The 17,587-nt window shown below is 43.3% G+C and overlaps 3 protein-coding genes and 1 long non-coding RNA gene across 8 annotated transcripts; 1 reads left to right on the forward strand and 3 right to left on the reverse strand.

Moving 5' to 3' along the window:
* Positions 1-941: 941 nt before the first annotated feature.
* LOC136351158 (uncharacterized) lies at positions 942-2,820 on the reverse strand. The gene has a single exon (XM_066310375.1). The coding sequence runs from the start codon at positions 2,718-2,720 to the stop codon at positions 1,089-1,091; it is 1,632 nt and encodes a 543-aa protein (XP_066166472.1). The 5' UTR covers positions 2,721-2,820; the 3' UTR covers positions 942-1,088.
* Positions 2,821-3,182: 362 nt separating this feature from the next.
* On the reverse strand, positions 3,183-9,400 carry LOC107280889 (uncharacterized). 5 transcript variants are annotated; one of them, XR_010741265.1, is made up of 6 exons: positions 9,270-9,400; positions 8,513-8,549; positions 5,293-5,385; positions 4,755-5,224; positions 4,493-4,568; positions 3,183-3,572 (listed from the first exon to the last, which is right to left on the reverse strand). It is a non-coding gene; the product is annotated as an uncharacterized lncRNA (long non-coding RNA). The 5 variants fall into 5 exon arrangements; XR_010741264.1 differs by having other exon boundaries at positions 5,293-5,390; XR_010741268.1 differs by lacking the exon at positions 8,513-8,549 and having other exon boundaries at positions 5,293-5,374.
* Positions 5,842-7,652, reverse strand: LOC4339467 (uncharacterized). The gene has a single exon (XM_066310345.1). The coding sequence runs from the start codon at positions 7,640-7,642 to the stop codon at positions 5,954-5,956; it is 1,689 nt and encodes a 562-aa protein (XP_066166442.1). The 5' UTR covers positions 7,643-7,652; the 3' UTR covers positions 5,842-5,953.
* A 148-nt stretch (positions 9,401-9,548) lies between the features above and the next one.
* LOC4339468 (SWR1-complex protein 4) lies at positions 9,549-16,666 on the forward strand. The gene is made up of 17 exons (XM_015784204.3): positions 9,549-9,763; positions 9,855-9,950; positions 10,276-10,341; positions 10,422-10,481; positions 10,565-10,621; positions 10,921-11,050; positions 11,571-11,638; positions 11,733-11,825; positions 11,930-11,977; positions 12,339-12,476; positions 12,933-13,043; positions 13,195-13,290; positions 14,436-14,507; positions 15,385-15,439; positions 15,535-15,569; positions 16,048-16,173; positions 16,265-16,666. Exons 1-16 carry the CDS (start codon positions 9,650-9,652, stop codon positions 16,123-16,125), a joined length of 1,317 nt encoding a protein of 438 aa, XP_015639690.1. The 5' UTR covers positions 9,549-9,649; the 3' UTR covers positions 16,126-16,173; positions 16,265-16,666.
* Positions 16,667-17,587: the final 921 nt, after the last annotated feature.

A 17,587-nucleotide genomic window follows, 5' to 3' on the forward strand; every position in this document is an offset into this window, starting at 1 on the left:
TTTGCTAGGGAAGAAGGGTTTTGGGTTCCGGAAGCTTCGGCTCCACGTACGGTCCATGGGCCTAAGAAGTCCAATGGGCCTAGGTCCAGTTTGACAAAATGACAAAATGGTCCCCGAGACCCCGACTTCTTGCTTTGGTGACTGATATCGCTAGTGAAATAGACAATCCATTATATGCCACTAACTTGTCTATGATTTGTCACTGACTTTGTCATGTTCTACAATATGTCATCGACTTTTGCTTAACTTCTACGATTTACCATCGCCGTCCGGTTAACCTCCGTTAGCACTGTATAAATTTGTTCAAATGACCAAAATACCCCTAGGACAAATTTTGTACAGTACTACAATACTACAACATTAAATCTATATATAGTGAAACATTATGAGTACACTAGGTGAAAACATTTTTGTGGAGACACATAGCAGGTTGGGGCATGACAAATGGTGGGGCCCGGGGGGCACACGTGCGCGTATGTAGGGGAGTGCTCGATTTTGCTCCCCCCGCCAGTCGACTAGCAGAAGGAAAATCGGCTTAAATTAGGCAAAAGTAAAACTTGAGAACGAAACTGGATGGCAGGTAGAAACATAAGGCTTCAACTAAATACAAACGGATATGTATAAATAAAAAAAAACAGAGTTCGTGCAAAAAAACACATAAAAAGTAACACAAATAAATTAAGAGCAATATATTTTCGCTTATACTTAAAAGTCAAAATTTAAATTTTAGAACTAATTTTTTAAGTTGCTTTTGTGGTTTTCTTCATCATATTTTATTTTACAACATTTGCTTTTGAATCGCTAATAACATATATAAAAATGTCTTTTTTTTAATGGTCAGGCTGTTATCGACGTTTTATATATAGAAGAAGGTGTCTCATTTTAATGAGGAAAAGAGAACAAACAATACAGTGAACAGTTACTTAGGGAAAACTAGGCTAAAACGGTATAAAAAAGTTTTACCAGTTTAGTTGCTAATAAGCGGTATGAATGCGCATAAACATAAGACAAACAGTGACTCCGTAAGATCAAAATGCATGCAGTATAACTTAAAGCCTTGTATACAGGTAACACATTAATATAAGAGATCACTCTAGAACTACTTGAACTGAAGTTGTGGAGCAAGAATCTCTATGGGCAAACTGGTTCAGAATCTGGGATCTCTCCTCATCACTCCAATGGTGTTGGAGCCTCACGATTTTCCAGTCCCAACGCCCCATTTCTTCAACACGCCCATATCTAAACAGAGCAACAAGCTGCAATGCCGTTGATACTTCCATCACAAAGTTAACAAAGTAAACCTGTCTCTCTGTTCCCTCGAAGCCAACTACAACCAGCTCCTTCAGCTTTTCATGCTGCAAAGTGGATGGTTTCCAAATGATTTCATCACAATGCTCATCATCCCAAGGGGTAATATGGATGTGAAGGCTCTCCAGGCATGGTGCTGCTTCGAGCAGGAGTCGAGGCCAAGAGACATCCCATGATGAAGGCACATCAGCAATCAGGAGCCTTGTGAGATTAGCCAGCAACAATGAGGGGCAAGATGGCACGAACCATCTCCCATATCCAGTGAATCGTAGGACCAGGTTCGTTATGTTCTTGGTGAATCCAAGAAACCTCTCGATGTTCAAGTCCCAACCAATACATAAATCACGCAGACGATTAATGTAACCATGGCGTAAGTTCAGGTTTATGTGCATAACACGCGAGAAGGAGGAGTGATGTTTGTAACTCACCCAGGTCTCCCTGATAGCTATTCTCTCGAGCATCCCAAGAGAGTGTAGCGCGATGACGCTGCAGAACTCCACGGTAAGCTGCTTGATCCCTGACCTGGGGGCGTCGATGACCAGAATTCCCTGACCCACCCAGCGGCATGATTTGAGGTGTAGAACTTGCAGCTGAGGGCATGAGCTGATCACGGCTTCGTAGGATGATTTGGGCATGGAGTTTTGCAAGTCTTGCAAGGTCAATTCGGTGAGAGCTTGAAACCCCTGCAATGGCGGAATGATGCAGCCTCCTAGCTTCAGGCTTCTCAGGCGGGACTTCTGATTGCAGAGACCATGGTGAGGAAATCTGTGGACATCCGGCGGTATAGACCAATAAGCAGATTTGGCGAAAACCTCAAGATCCTCGACTCCCCAAGCGTCCAATGCCTTGGTGATCAATCGGTTCATAAGATCGGTGTAGTGAGTGGCAAAGAACTCCACCCGCAGCCTGCCGATCCGACGACGACGACGACGAGCTCGGCCGGCACGGTCATGGCTGTCATCCGCGTCGAGGAAGCAGCCGATGGAGGCGGCCATGTTTCGCATGGCGAGGCGCTCTTGCCGCTTGATGGTGGCGACGAGAGCCTTGGCGTCACCGTTGTACGCGATGGTTTTGTGGAGTTGGACGGACCTGTGGTAGCGCGGCGGGAGTACGTCGCCGACCACGAAATCGAGGGCGTCGAGCTCGCGACGGAGCGGGGCCCAGCGCGTGGAGAGCATCGCGGCGGCGAGCGCGGCGCGGGTGTCGAGACGCCGCAGGATGAGGAGGAGCACGTCGTCGGAGAGGTCGCTGATGCGGTCGCCGTCGCAGGGCGCCGCCGCGGGTGTCCGGCGTCGACGGAGACAGTACAGCGCCGCCGCCGCCCCCTTCCTCCCAGCGGCGTCTCCGTAGGTCGCGGGATCCCGGTGGCGGCGCCGGTAGAACGCACCTTTCCTCCCCTTCCTCCTAGCCATGGCGGAGGAGTGTCGCGGAGGGCGCGGCGGCGAGGTTGCCTGAGATCGCAATCGCGGCCGCGGCGGCAACGAACCGCACGTACCAGTAGCGAAAAGCGACAAGAACTCTTGCCCTGATGTCAGCCCATGTACACATAGGCCCAGTAGACTTCTTGGGGCTGCTATAGGTACTGTACGGATGAGAATCTGGAAAACTGGGTTTACTTTTAGTTCATTTTCTAAATTTTACAAATATGGTTTTTTAAAAATCGAAGTGAAAATCTGAATTGTTTGGGGAGTTTCTGGCAGAAAATAGGCCCTATACTAGGAAATCAGATGAACTGCTGCTGATTTGCTGAACATGAATTTAGTTATCGAAAAAAAAAGAGTACATGAATTTAGTTAAAAAAAATTCAGGAATTTACTAGAACTTGGTCCTTACCATCTAATGCTATAACAATCAATATTTTGATTCATGCCATAAGAATTAACCTATCATGACAACATATTCATTACTACTAGTTGAGAAAAAACATTAACCGCACATAGCGGAAAAGACAGGTTAACACTATGCTCGTTGGCGAATTGGCATTGAGTACGCTTAGAAATCAGATGGACTGCTGATCTGCTATGCTCAAAGCACAATCGAATAGATAGTTCATATGGCTACTCAAGTACAGGATTTTCCTACAACTCAGGTCCCATACCATCTCCTGCGACCTTATTAGTAGCTTCAGCAACTTGCTTCACCAGGTTTGCACCAACATTCTTAGCGCTGTGCTCAAACTCAATGCTTTTTTGCAACAGTTACTCCATTTGTGACTTTGGGTCTTTGAGAGACCTATGGGATCTCTCAATAATCACATTGCGCCCCTACAACGCAACACACAAGAACACCCATTCAGTCGATAAATCAAGTGGGGTACCATATCACATCTGTAATTGAGCAATAGATATGATTTCAATGTTGAAATTGAGCATCCTTTTACTTCTGAAATGTGCCAGTATAATGATTAGATAGCTCTTGTGGAATGTACAATGATTAGATTGGGGGGCATTGGGAAGGCAAGCAACAGCTCCATCAATTTCCTACTCCTAACTCTTCAAGATTTAAACAAAATCAGGTCAATAACAACCCTTCATTGTAAATAAAACTGAGGGGTTCTGTAATATCAATGGACTCGTGCGCTTAAGTATTGGTAACAGTTCAATAAGACTAAAATTGCTTGCCACAAAAATGATACTTTCTTATTTATTGAAGTAAACACAGTCGTTATCCCCAAATAAAGGGTGTCTGATTATAATTAACTTACTTATAGTCATTAAGCAATTCAAACTAAAAATGAGATCCAACAAAGCATATGCAAGAAAATTGAGCTACCACTGCACACTTAATTAGTTACAAGTTTCTTCTCTGGCATATGTTATCCTAAGCCAAAAAAATTGAGCTAATCCCAGTTTTCTTTGCTAGCTTATATTCAACAAAATAAAATGATCTAAACTCATATCACAGTAATAGAAAAACGACAACCAATATCAACGACATCCAAATTCTCGCTAATGTTTTGTTATCTATTAAATTTGATTGATTGAACACTGGATCATAACAGCTTCAGATGCATTGCTGAAGGCAATACTACTAAACACAACAGTGGAAAAAGTACACTATCATAATCTACTCTATAAGGAGATGGGGACTTCAGTGCGATCGCGTTTGGGAGGGGAGGAGCCAGGGATATAAATTTGTATTTTGCAGTGAACAAAGATTTACTAATTATTGGACAAGGCATTACCACAGATTCATCTGCTCACCATACAACCAATCTGCAAGATGCTCTCTACCATTGTGACCCTCTCACTCCTGCTGTCCTGCACACACACACACAAAGAACAAATAAAAAGAAATCAGATAATGGGGATTCAAGTCAAGAAACAGAGATCAGCAAAGACCAAGAAGCCAGATCCATGAAAGGATCACAACTGATGGAGACACACATATTTGCAGCAGGCACAAAATCCCTGGGCAGAAGGGGGTGACGTGGTGCCGTAACTCACCTTCAACATAGGCCAACAGGAAGGGGATGGTTTGCAGCCATTATTGGAGACGTGGAAGCGTGAAGCCGTGCTGTCCATGCTCAGCTATTTCTGCAAGGCCAACATGACAGATCTCATGCTGCGGCTAACTGGACCTCAAATGTGGGTCACGCCGGAGAGTCCTTTCTTAGAGATGCCCAGCCTGAGGAAGCTGCTGGTCGTGGACATGCCGCCGCGCTGGGATGCCACATGGATCTGTGCCCTTGTTGAGGAGGCTCCATCGCTTGAGAGACTCCACGTCCACTTTTCCCAACGTTGTGAAGACGATGATGAGATGGCCGTTCGTCGGAAGTTGGAGATAGTGTGGGAGCAGGAGCCCTCAAGAGCACTGCATTCTCATCTGGAGGAGTTGGTGGTCATTGGTTTTCAGATCAAGAAAGAAAGAAAGGTTCAGCTTGTGAGGCATATCATGGTCGTTGCGCCGTGTTGTTCTGCTCAAGCATGAATATGTCAAGGACAAGAGGCTAGGTGAATAGGAGATGGTAAGCCAGAAATATACCTGGAGTGACGAGGGGAAGCTCACCGTGCAGGAGCAGATCAGACAGGTGGTTTGTTGTTCAATGGACCAAGTTGAAGCGGTCCTAGAATGAAACTAAACTGCACATTAGTTAGTTTGATTTTATCTTTTATAAATGATTCTAATGAATATCCTGTACACGGAAGTCGTTAATTATCAAGGCACATCCCCTTGCACAACAAAATATGATCGGTGACTCAGTGAGACATTGACCCCATTGTCATAAGAATCTATGAACACTAATCATCTTGTTCACGTCAGTTACAAAAGACATACCTCTCATGAAATTTATGACTTGGTGTCCTATGATGCAAAAGTAAAACTTGAGAACCTCTAAAAAAATGTAAAACCTTAGAGAAGAGGAGTAGAGAACAAACAGAAGGCTCCACTTAAATACAAAAGAACATGCATACAAGGCATAATAACAAAAACAGAGTTACTGTAAAAGTAACTTATAAAAAGTCGCACAGAAATAAATTAAGATCATAATGCATGCAGTATAACTTAAAGCATTGTAAACAAGTAACACACTGACATAACAGATGCATGCTTTATAACTTAAAGCCTTGTATACAAGTAACATAACAGATGCATGCTTTATAACTTAAAGCCTTGTATACAAGTAAAACATTAACATAACAGATCACTCTACAACTACTTGAACTGGAGTTATTGAGCAAGAATCTCTATCAGCAAACTGGTTCAGAATTTGGGCTTTCTCCTCATCATTCCAATGGTGTTGCTGCCTCACAATTTTCCAGTCCCAACGCCCCATTTCTTGAACATGCCCATATCTAAATAGAGCAACAAGCTGCAATGTTGTTGATACTTCCATCACAAAGTTAACAAAGTAAATCTGTCTTTCTGTTCCCTCGAAACCAATTACAACCAACTCTTTTAGTTCTTCATGCTGCAAAGTGGATGGTTGCCAAATGATTTCATCAAAAGAATCGTCATCCCAAGGGATAATATGGATGTGAAGGCTCTCCAGGCATGGTGCTGCTTCAAGTAGGAGGCGAGGCCAAGAGACATCCCATGATGAAGGCACATCAGCAATCAGGAGCCTTCTGAGATTAGCCAGCAACAACGAGGGGCAAGATGGCACGAACCATCTCCCATATCCAGTGAATCGTAGAACCAGGTTGGTTATGTTCTTGGTGAATCCAAGAAACTGCTGGATGTTCAAGTCCCAACCAATACATAAGTCACGCAGACGATTACGGTAACCATGGCGTAAGTTAAGGTTCATGTGCATAAGATGCGAGAAGGAGCAATGCTTATACCTGACCCAAGTCTCCCTTATAGCTATGCTCTCAAGCATCCCAAGAGAGTGTAGTGCAATGGCGCTGCAAAACTCCACAATAAGCTGCTTAATCCCTGACTTTGGGAAATCGATAACCAGAATGCCCCGGTCCGCCCACCTGCATGACTTGAGGTGTAGCACTTGCAACTGGGGGCATGACTTAAACACATCTTCATAGGATGCTTTGGCCACGGAGTTTCGCAAGTCTTGCAAGGTCATTTTGGTGAGAGCGTGGAACCCCTGCAATGGCGGAATGATACAACCACCTAGCTTCAAGCTTCTCAGCCGGGACTTGTGGGGCTCAATGCAGAGACCATGGTGAGGAAATCTGTGGACAATCGGCGGCAGAGACCACTCAGACCAATATGCAGGCTTAGCAAAAACTTCAAGATCCTCGACTTCCCAAGCATCCAATGCCTTGGTGATCAATCGGTTCATAAGATCGGTGTAGTGAGTCGCAAAGAACTCCACCCGCAGCACACGGGCCCTCCGTCGAGCTTGGCCAGCACATTCATCACTGCCATCCGCGTCTAACAAGCTATTGATGGAGGCCGCTATGTTTCGCATGGCAAGGCGCTCGTGTCGCTTGATACTTGCAACGAGAACCTTGACATCAACGGGATACGCAGCAAAACCAGCCGCTTGGTGGAGTTGGATGCACCTACGGTAGCGCGGCGGGAGTATTTCACCGACCATGAAATCGAGGGTGTCAAGCCAGCGCAGGAGCCGGGCCCAGCGCTTGGAGAGCATAGCGGTGGCGAGCGCGGCGCGGGTGGCGAGCCGCCGCAGGATGAGGAGGAGCACATCGTCGGAGAGGGCGCTGATGCGGTCGCCGCCGCGGGGAGCCACCTGTGCCCGGCAGCGACGAGGCCTATCCTTCCTCCTCCTCGCCACGTCGCGTAGGCGCGCGGAGATGCTCGCCGCCGCAGGCCGCGGGCGTCTGGCGGCGACAGAACGCACCTCCGGAGTTGCGAAGGGTGCGGTGGAGTGGGTGGAGGGCGGCGGCGCTGGCGCCATGGGCGGATCCATCTTGGGACATGGGGGTTCAGTTGAATCCCCCAAACTTTCTTTTGTAGGTTCAAGGCTGTGGAATTAAGGGCTTGTTTGGTTCAATACCCTACCAAAATGTTGGTAGTGCCAAAACCTAGGCAAGTTTTGGTACTACCAATTTTTTGGTAGGGTAGAGTTGTATTTGGTTTGAGGCCAATTTAGAACCAAGCATTGAGTAGAATATAGAAAATATCAAATTGGGCATTGGCAATGCCAATGATTTGGCTTCAAACCAAAATCACCAGATACACTGTTCAAACTACCAAAGTATTGGTAGGGCACGTTTTTGGCACTAATCCAAAACAGCCCTAAGAAAATAATATAAGGCCTGTTTAGTTCACGAAAAGAAAATTTTTAGGTGTCATATCCATGTCGGAAGGGGGTTTTCAGACACGAATGAAAAAACTAATTTCATAATTTGCCTGGAAACCGCGAGACGAATCTTTTGAGCCTAATTAATCTGTCATTAGCACATGTGGGTTACTGTAGCAATTATGGCTAATCATAGACTAATTAGGCTCAAAAGATTCGTCTCGCGATTTCCCCCATAACTTTGCAATTAGTTTTTTTAATCTATATTTAATACTCCATACATGTGTCCAAATATTCGATGTGATGTTTTGGGAAAAAAATTGGGAACTAAACCAGGCCAAATAACGTATGATTGATTGAGTTTTAATTATTACAAACTTGAAAAATAGATTAATATGATATTTTAGAGCAACTTCCATATAAAAAGTTTTCACACGAAACGTACCGTTTAGCAATTTGAAAAACATGCAACGGAAATCTTAATCTCCATCCAACTTTTATTGGAGAAAAGACCAGGACCCAGCTGTGGATGCTCACCAGGACGACGTCACCTCCCTCTTCCCTGGCTTCTCCCCTGCACTATGCTCGATGAGAGATTTGATAATTTAACACTCCTTAAAATGGGTTTTGATTATTTGAAATCCTGTCCCACTTTCATTCACTCAGATGATCCCACATGTCATTCTCACAAGTGTCAACTAAAACAATTGGACAATGAAAAAAGTGTTAAATTATCAAATTTTCCTGCTCGATCGGCACAGGCGAGACAATACGGGAAGAATTTTTTTTTTTACGCAGAGAGGATGGGGGAGATTCTCGACGCACAAAGAATATATTTTTATCGTCTCCGTCCCAAAAATAATTACTACTATATTTGAGAGGGTAATATGCAAGTTCCCTCTGTCTCCCAAAATAAGTTATTATGAGATATGGCATATTCCCTCTATCTTATAAAAAAAAACTCATCCTTATATTTCCATTGAAAGTTTAGTACTAATGTGAATTACCTAAATGCCCTTCACCCGAAGGGCAGTTTCCCAACGAGGCAACGATCGAGACGATGCTAGAAGCAAACAGAATCTCATCCCCAAGCGGCCGGAAGACGCAGCCTACCAGAGAGAGAAGGTGCGTCTACCAGAGAGAGAAGGGGAGGGGGAATTACCGCCGGTGTTCGCCGCCGATTCAAACCCCAGCTTCCACGCCCAACGATCGAGAGCAAACAAGCAGAATCCTACCCACCCCAAGCGGCCGGAAGACGCAGTCTACAAGAGGGAGAAGGGGAGGGGGGCATTACCGCCGGTGTTCACCGCCGATTCGCCGGAGCGCCGTGAGGGGTGGCGCGTCTCCTCCTCCGCTCAGCTCCGCGCCTCGGCCTCGCTGGTTCGCCGTGAGACACGGGAAAGAGGAAATAAAAAAAGCTACCGTGCCAAGAAGTCGGACTCGGACTCGGTCTAGCAAAGGCCATAAGAAGTTGGGCCGGCCCAATATGACTAGGCCCATACAATCTCAGGCTTTCCCTTCTCCAATCCATCTCTCTCGCGAGGCCAAGTTGAGGTAGAGCTCAGCTCGACGCAACGCAGACGCAGGCGGCGGCTTCGGCCTACCTCGATCTCTCTCCCATGGCGCACTAGACCAAAACCCTAACCCTAGGTCCGCCTCCTCCGTCCGGCGGCAATGGACGCGAAGGACATCCTCGGCCTCCCCAAGACCGCCTTCCCGTCCGTCCAGGAGAAGAAGCCCCGCGCGCCCAAGGAGCCGCAGCGGAAGCCCGATGGCGTCTCGCGCGAGGTACGGCGCGGCCTAATCCGCCATCCTCCCGCACACTTCGACCCCGCGTTTCTCGTTGCTGCTGAAGTGCTGATGGTTGTTGATGATCCAGGTGTACGCGCTCACTGGAGGGGTGGGGATGGCTCCACTCATGCCGACCATCGAGGCTTCGCACCTGAAGCGGCGACCAGCTGTTGAGAAGGAGAAGGTGAGCTGATATGTGCTGAAAATTTGATAACTCTAGTAGAAGCACATGAACTGAGCTGAGAGTTTAGCTACTCGTATACTTAATACCTATTAGGAATTAGGCATTAAGGGTAAGGTGCTCATGGGATTAATATGGGACAAATGAAATGATGATTTGATCATGTGCAACTTCTGTTTTGAAATTGGTGGTCAACCCAAATAAGCAGATTGAATCCACCTCACATATTCATGTCCATTGAGTCATATGGGTAATTGCAGCAAGGTGTTTCGTGCTCCCATTTTGATGGAGCTTGTACTAAATCTGACCATTTGAAGTACTTCTGCAGATAGCATGGCAGTGGCTACCTTTCACGTCCTCTGCACGGACTGACAACCTTCAACTTTACCATTGGGTCTGTTTCTCATGAATTTGTAGTATGGCATACATATCTTAGAAAAAAAAACTCAGAAAGTCACCCTTTTGATCTTTCAGGTTAGAGTTGTAAATGGTGCTCCACCCACTGGTGACTATCACTTTGCAAAATACAACAAGGTAAGAAGTATATTGTGTTGGGTACATCCTTCATATCCTGCATTGATGCTTACTCAGTTTTTGCTTGTTTTTTCCTATTGCAGAAGGCGGATGTTCTCAAATACACCGATGAGGAGTATGAGAAGTATTTAACCGATCCTGTAGGTACTAGTTGCAATAATAAATTTTTATAAATGCTATGTTTGATCTTTTGTTGAAAATCTTATATTGCTAAAAACCTTCTGTGGATATCATTGCGCTCTTGAATACAATTGATAACAATGTTGGGAAGTTCGAAAATTATACATAATTATGTTATCATCTCATCTTTATATGCTTGTTATGTGGCATTTGAGCATTCATTTCGAATAGTTGCAAGCCTTTGTTTGAAAATATTATATTTGCAAACAATTTTATTGAAAGCCCTTCTATAAATAATCAGTTGTTGATTTCATTTCAGGCATGGAGCAGGGAGGAAACAGATAAACTATTTGAACTATGTGAACGCTTTGACCTTCGCTTCATAGTAATAGTTGATAGGTTCCCAACTGATCGCAGCATGGAGGATTTGAAGAGCCGTTATTATTCTGGTACCTTATATCTTGATATAACCTCTATGCTTAGATAGTGTCCACCACAGAAAATTCTCCTTTGTTGTTAATTTTTAATGTTCTACACATGCATTTACTTGGTCAAAAACCAACAAGTGATTTACTGTGGTTATCATATCCATTTATTTTCCCATTCAATATATGAAACAAGAACAGTTAGTAAATTGTCAGCTCCGTAACCGTTCCACCGAATTTGTTTTTATCATAACAGCCAGAATATTGCTCACATTACTTATGTATAATGGGGACTTAAGAAAAGGTTACACGCACACAAATTGATATAAGCAATATTCTGGTCATTGTCCCATTATACATCCCCTGCCCTTCTTTTATGAGAACAAGGTGATTGCATGGCTTGTTATTTAGAATAATCAGTCAACTGCTGAAGCTGCCAATTATTATATTTCAAGTTTGGTATAATTCTATGCTCAACAATTCAGTCTGTGCATTACTATTTGCTTTTGTGAATTCTACACCAGTATATTCTTTGTTATTGCAGTTACTCGTGCTCTTCTGATTGCTAGAGCTCGGTCATTTGATGAAGTTGCTGGTAATCCCCTTGTGAAGGTACATGTTGATCTAACCTATGAATAATTGAGTAATTGTTTTCTTATTATGTTTGCCCTTGTACTTATTTCTGTCCATATGGGTTTCTTCTCAGGAAACATTCAATGCTGCTCATGAGACCGAGAGAAAGCGTGCTTTATCTGCACTTCTCTCCCAGACAAAACAGCAAGAACGAAAGGATGCTGAGGTGAGAAATTTGTTGATGATAGTATTATGAGCAGCTGACTTGTGCAGTTTATCATTCCTTAGATTCCAATGTTTTATGTCTGATTACAAGTGTTACCTTTTCAGATTTTAGCAGAAGCAAAACGCATTATGGAAACTCGTGCTGCTAGCAAAGTGAGTAATCAGCACATTTAATTCCATACATCTCACCACAAAAGTAATCTCAAGCAAGAATGTTCTGGTGGCAATTTGCATTATATTGCAAATAATGAGTTTTTTTTTAGAATTCCTTCTGTGATGCAAGAGATGTCAAATCATCTAGATATCTATGAGACTCCGATCTGTTCAAGCAAATAGCGCTTAGCCTTTTGGGCTTTCCCAGATGCCTGCTGTCATGCAGGGATGATAGTGTTGTTCACTAATAAACCTTATGAATTTTGATGGTAGTTAGTTTGAAGTGATATAGTCTGCCTGATCTATCTGATCAGTGGTCTGGAATTTACATGTCTCTAAGCGTTTGAGGCTTTGTCTATAGCATACTGAGGAAGCGGGAGCACTGGCACACTTTGATAATGTTGATGGTGTATCTCCCTTGAGCAACACACACCCATTGTCAACTGCTACACTTCCAGCTGCAGCAGTGAATAACTCCATACCTGCTTCACTGCGAATGGTAACTCTGAAACTATGGATTGTTGCTTTCTGTCTCTTATATTGAGCTGCCGATGAGTTAACATTTTGTTTGTTACAGTAGACATTTTGTTCTATTTATTTAAAGCTAACCATATTTTGCCCCATTCTGTGGAAACCACATTGTCCTATCCTTCATCTTACCATGCCATAATGTCACTATTAAACTAAGTGTAAAATTATGTTTCCTGAGCAATTATAGCATGTCCCATTTATTCCTGAAAAACAAAGATAGTGTAAGTTATCTTGCTCATTGCATGGGAGGTGGCTGTTATTAGGATTGTGCCGAACTCATCACAAGCAGACCTTATGTTAATTATATTACTAGCGGTCTTGTTCTCATTAACTGTGGATGCCTATGAATCACATGAAAATTGGTATATCACTCTTCACACTGTTCTTTTTAGATGTTTTTTACTCGCTATACATTCTTTTACAGCTTCGAGTGTATTTGAGAACCCAAGCGCTTGATCAAATGGTCCAAGCAGCAAGTGCCTCGGCGGGCCTTAGAGTTATCAAAAGGGTTGACCAGACTTTACAAGACCTCGGGGTTTGTTTCCTAGACATCAATCTGTACTTGATATGCACCGAACTGATGTTGTTCAAGTTCTTTTTGGGTCTAGTAGGTTTGCAGTGCATTTTCTTTTATAATTTAATAACACAATTAGATACATGAAATTGTATGCATTGTTTCTCTGTAGGTGAATTTGAAGCCCAAGGTCCCGACGAAAGCAGTTTGCGTCGAGCATCTTGAACTACGGAATGAGATACTTACACTGCTTAACTTACAGAAGCAGGTACATTTAGGAAGCTTGCGATAACCATGCTGCTCCTGAAGTTAGCATTTCTTAGAGTAGCGATTAGCAACATGCTTTTAATCTACAATTTGCACTTAGGCTTCCATCCCAAATGTATGCACTGTTTTATTGAAGCACCTATTGAAGAATATCATTAAAAGATGGGAAATCGATGATAAATGTTGGTTATAGCGATTTACTTTCTTGAGAAAATTAGGTATATACAAAATATCTTCCCTCTTTAGATACCATTGTAATTGAAACAGTTAGGTTCACTTTAATAACTTCACAAATCTCCTCCAAGTACCTTCCCTTGCCTCCTATCACTCCTCCTAACGCATAAACCAACCCCTTCCCCATAAAGAGCAGGCTGACATAATCCCCAAGCACCTTGACCCACCCTCCCTTCCCACCTGCTTCTCTGCTGAGAGCACACGCCACTGTTGTCCCCAAGGAAGTTCTATCACAAGCAAACACCTTCCTGTTGATAGAGTGCCAGCACTGCTTGGTCATTTTAGCATTCTAGGGATATATGTGGTATTACTAGGAATTAGATGCAAGCATTACAACTTCACTAAGCTTGCACCTCACTTGTAGAGTTCACACGATCACCGTTACAGCGCAGTCATCCAGAAGGACACCATGAGGTGTGTATCGTGGTAGCACGTCCAGATTTCGTCTGATAGGTGCTCTCTCAAATGGTATCGGCAGTGTTGTATTTGTAGATAGTGTCATGCCTCGGCAAATAGGTTCCCCATTAGGCCTTGTTTGGCTTAGCTTGTTGCCATTCAGAGGTCACCGCTTTATCTAAATCTTACTAGTACTATCTTCCAATGCCAATAAAGTGTACCACGAAAGATAAATGGCATATACTCAGATAGTGCTAAGGTGGTGGGTCTTTTGGTAGAGAAACCAAAATTTCCAATAATGTGATGGAATTGAACCAAACCCTTATGGAGAGATGACAAGAGGCAATGGAATGGTATTTTGAGGAAATTTTGAAATTTGGGTGGTATTAAAGCGAACTCATTTATTTCAATGGTGTATATACAAAGAGGGAAAGTTTTTATGGTATATGCCTTATTTGCTCTAATTTCTTTCCTTTCATCTAATACATCATTATCTTTTGCCTTTCGTGTTAACAGCTGCAAAATAAAGAAGCTGAAGTTTCAGCTAACAGAGAAAATTCCTTTACAGAGGCACCAAGCACACCTAAGGTATATTTCTACATAAATGGACCCCCTTCACAGAAGTATGGTAACTAGCTCTTTCTCTAGTATGCTCACTTTGGAATGTTGGAGTGCTTTAACAGCTAACAGAACTAGAAAATCTTAGTGAGATCTTTTTGAATGAATAAAATGTGGGATAGTAAGGAGGGACTTAGCATCTATGACTGATAAAGAAGAAAATTGGCGAGAGAACCTGTCTGAGAGGACTTGAACACAGGCTGGCCCAAGCTCCTGGCAGCTTCATGACCACTGGGCTACAATGCTGTTCTTATAAAATCTTAGTGAATTCTTAACAGGATAGTGCCAAGCAGTGGCAACTGAAGCTCACTTTCAATACATGAAGATTTATGCCTGTGATATTTATATTAATTTAAGGGAAAATCCATAAACACTTCCATAAGTGGACAAAGTATTCACTCGGGGGGTGTTTTGGGACATGGGGGGCAAAGTGAGAAGGCAGGGTTTTTCAAACTTTCCCTTGATTTAAGTAGTTTGCCTAAGAGCCCGTGCATTGCAATGAAAAACAAATTAAGTTTCTAGCTTATTGAATCAATCAATAAACACTTATTTAGTCTAAGTAATACTATGATTTTTCTTATTGAACAAGTAGATAATTTTGAAATTTGGGGGGAGCCAATAGTGAAATGGGGGAGGATTTGTTGAAAGGTGGTGCAATAGTATAGATTGTGGGGCCCAATTTTAGTGGTAGGGGTGGTGTGGGAATAGACACCACCACTACCAACATTTTAACTAGTATAGATATAGAAAACTTTAATCAGAACCAGTTAATATGAGTATATGATTGAAACAAAAAGTTTATTAAACTGTTAGTTGCTCTTTAGCTAATAACATTGTTTGTTTGCAGCGTGCTAATAGAGATGTTGATAGACCCTTTGTTCCTGATACTGTTGGGTTTGCAGGTAATTTGGAAAAATACATTTTGGTTTGCTTTCTTCTTGCCTCTTCAATCTTATCAGGGACTACTTATACTTTTTTTTGTTTCATGTTACCTCAGGTGAGAGAGCAGGCAAGCGGGACCACAAGCGGAAGGTTTGTTCTTTCTCATCCTCTCTGTGATGATGTTCTTAATATAGTTTCATCTTTAATGTGTGTCTGTGGGACATCCTGCTGACCTTCTAAATATCTAGTTTGAGGGGAGACAAAATTGAATTGAGACATAGTTCAACTGCTCTGATTTTCTGAAATCTATCCATTTGTACTTTACCATCCTGATAGGACATGCAGACAGGAACTATATGTTGATTTTACTTATGTGTGGCAATACCATTTAAAACATCAAACAAGATGCTTCAGTGTGTTGGATCATCCAGTATCAAAATGAAGTGCAATCTCTATTGTTAATGGCCATTTTGGTTGAAGTTGACAGTCATATTCTTGCTGTCCTAAAATGTTTGCATTCTGGAATGCTCCATATTTTAGAATTCAATCAGGGACTTGTTTTCTTCTATAAAACTATATGATTACTTTTACTTGGTTTTATCATTTACATCTGTAACATTTTCGCCAGACCACTGGAAGATTTATAGATGCACCTCCCTCACCACCCCAGTCCAAGAGGCCTCGGAAGTTGAAAGCATCTGATTGATGAGTTTCAGATTGAGCTGCATAGAATTTCAACAAGCCAAAACCCCTGGTATGCCTTACTGGCTTGAATTGAACTTGCACTTGAATACTTGATCATTTGTTGCTCGCTTCATGGTTGACAACTGGACCTTGTGTTTCAGATAGTGCTATGGATCAACTCCATTCTTGCTTGGAAGCTTCCCGGCGTGCACTTTCACCAAGAGTTTGCTCCCGTCGGTAGAAGCCGTTCTTGGCTTTTGTCTGTACAGTGCATCTGCCCTGAGAAGGTTTTCTTCGTACTCCTCGTTGGAAGATGAGACGAATCAGGTGGAAGCAGCTGCTGGCGTCACTGAGAAGTGATCGCCTTGAGCCCTTGACGTCTCCCCCTACTCAACGAAGAGTGTAACTGTTTCTTTTGTTTGTTTGAGCTGTAGCTACCGTTTGTAAAATGAGTTATCTGACAATACCGTGTTTGTTCAAGTAGAACTGTAACACAACTGTTTACACCCAATCAATCCTGTAATCTTGGACAATTTAACGAGGAACCGCGATCCCAATGCAAACCTGAGCCTGGTTTCCATGTGTGGTTGGCGTTATAGCTTATCAACAGCCTTGTGCAGTTCAACACAAGGTACTCCATCTGTCTCATAAAGAACCAACTTAGTACTAGATGTGATACATTCTACTACTATAAATCTGGATGTATATCTGTCTAGATTTATCATACTAGAAATATGTCATATCCAATTCTAAATTCGTTTTTTATGGAACGGAGAGAGTACTCTTCGAGTCTTGATAACTCAGCCAACACAGTTGACGGTGAACACACCTGGAGAGGAGAAAGCAGAGGTGTGCACTGTATCTGTGTATCAATCAGGCCGAGACCGACGCTTTGTCCTCTCATATAGACACTGATCGACGTCTCGAGATTGACTCTCGACTTTGCCCCGACATGCAGTAGAGCGTTGGGCAGTGACGTGGCTTAATCTCTGGCCGTCCGTGTACCGATCGATGGCCACGGATCGGATAGAATATGCCGGAACACATGTCGTCAGGTTGGTTGGCATGGATAGAAGATAGATTGTGTCACGTCGCGGTAGGCAAAATTTTCGCTTCTCGAGTGGTCCAGTGGACGTTGCCACCTGCGTGTGTGGCACGCGGCTGAGTGGACGGTTTGTACAAGGCGATTTCTACAGTTCTACTGGCTATGGGGCCTATGGCCAATTGACCATGAGCAGCTGGTTGGTGCCCAGTTCACCGGAGCCGCCAATCCAAACGGCTTGATGCGTCGCAACTGTGGAGCTTTGCATGGGTGGAGTCAGATGTGGAGGGTGGTTGTTGAATTCGTTACTACTACTACTGGTGCATGACAAGTTAAATCGGGAGAGAAAAAGACCTTACAAAAGAAATTGTGAGAAAAGGTGAGAGACGTAGCCAAATACCTGATGAACTGTGACGTCTGAATATATCCGAGTATTCTGCCC

The sequence above is a fragment of the Oryza sativa genome, chromosome 5 (genome assembly GCF_034140825.1).
Source record: "Oryza sativa Japonica Group chromosome 5, ASM3414082v1".
Lineage (NCBI taxonomy): Eukaryota > Viridiplantae > Streptophyta > Magnoliopsida > Poales > Poaceae > Oryza > Oryza sativa.

Bases quoted from the DNA above. Each gene is read 5' to 3' on its own strand.
- LOC136351158 (XM_066310375.1), bottom strand. From the start codon at position 2,720: ATGGCTAGGAGGAAGGGGAGGAAAGGTGCGTTCTACCGGCGCCGCCAC.
- LOC4339467 (XM_066310345.1), bottom strand. From the start codon at position 7,642: ATGGATCCGCCCATGGCGCCAGCGCCGCCGCCCTCCACCCACTCCACC.
- LOC4339468 (XM_015784204.3), top strand. From the start codon at position 9,650: ATGGACGCGAAGGACATCCTCGGCCTCCCCAAGACCGCCTTCCCGTCC. The intron at 10,622-10,920 runs GTAGGTACTAGT...ATTTCATTTCAG, and splicing joins AGAAGTATTTAACCGATCCT to GCATGGAGCAGGGAGGAAAC. The intron at 11,978-12,338 runs GTGAGTAATCAG...CTTTGTCTATAG, and splicing joins AAACTCGTGCTGCTAGCAAA to CATACTGAGGAAGCGGGAGC.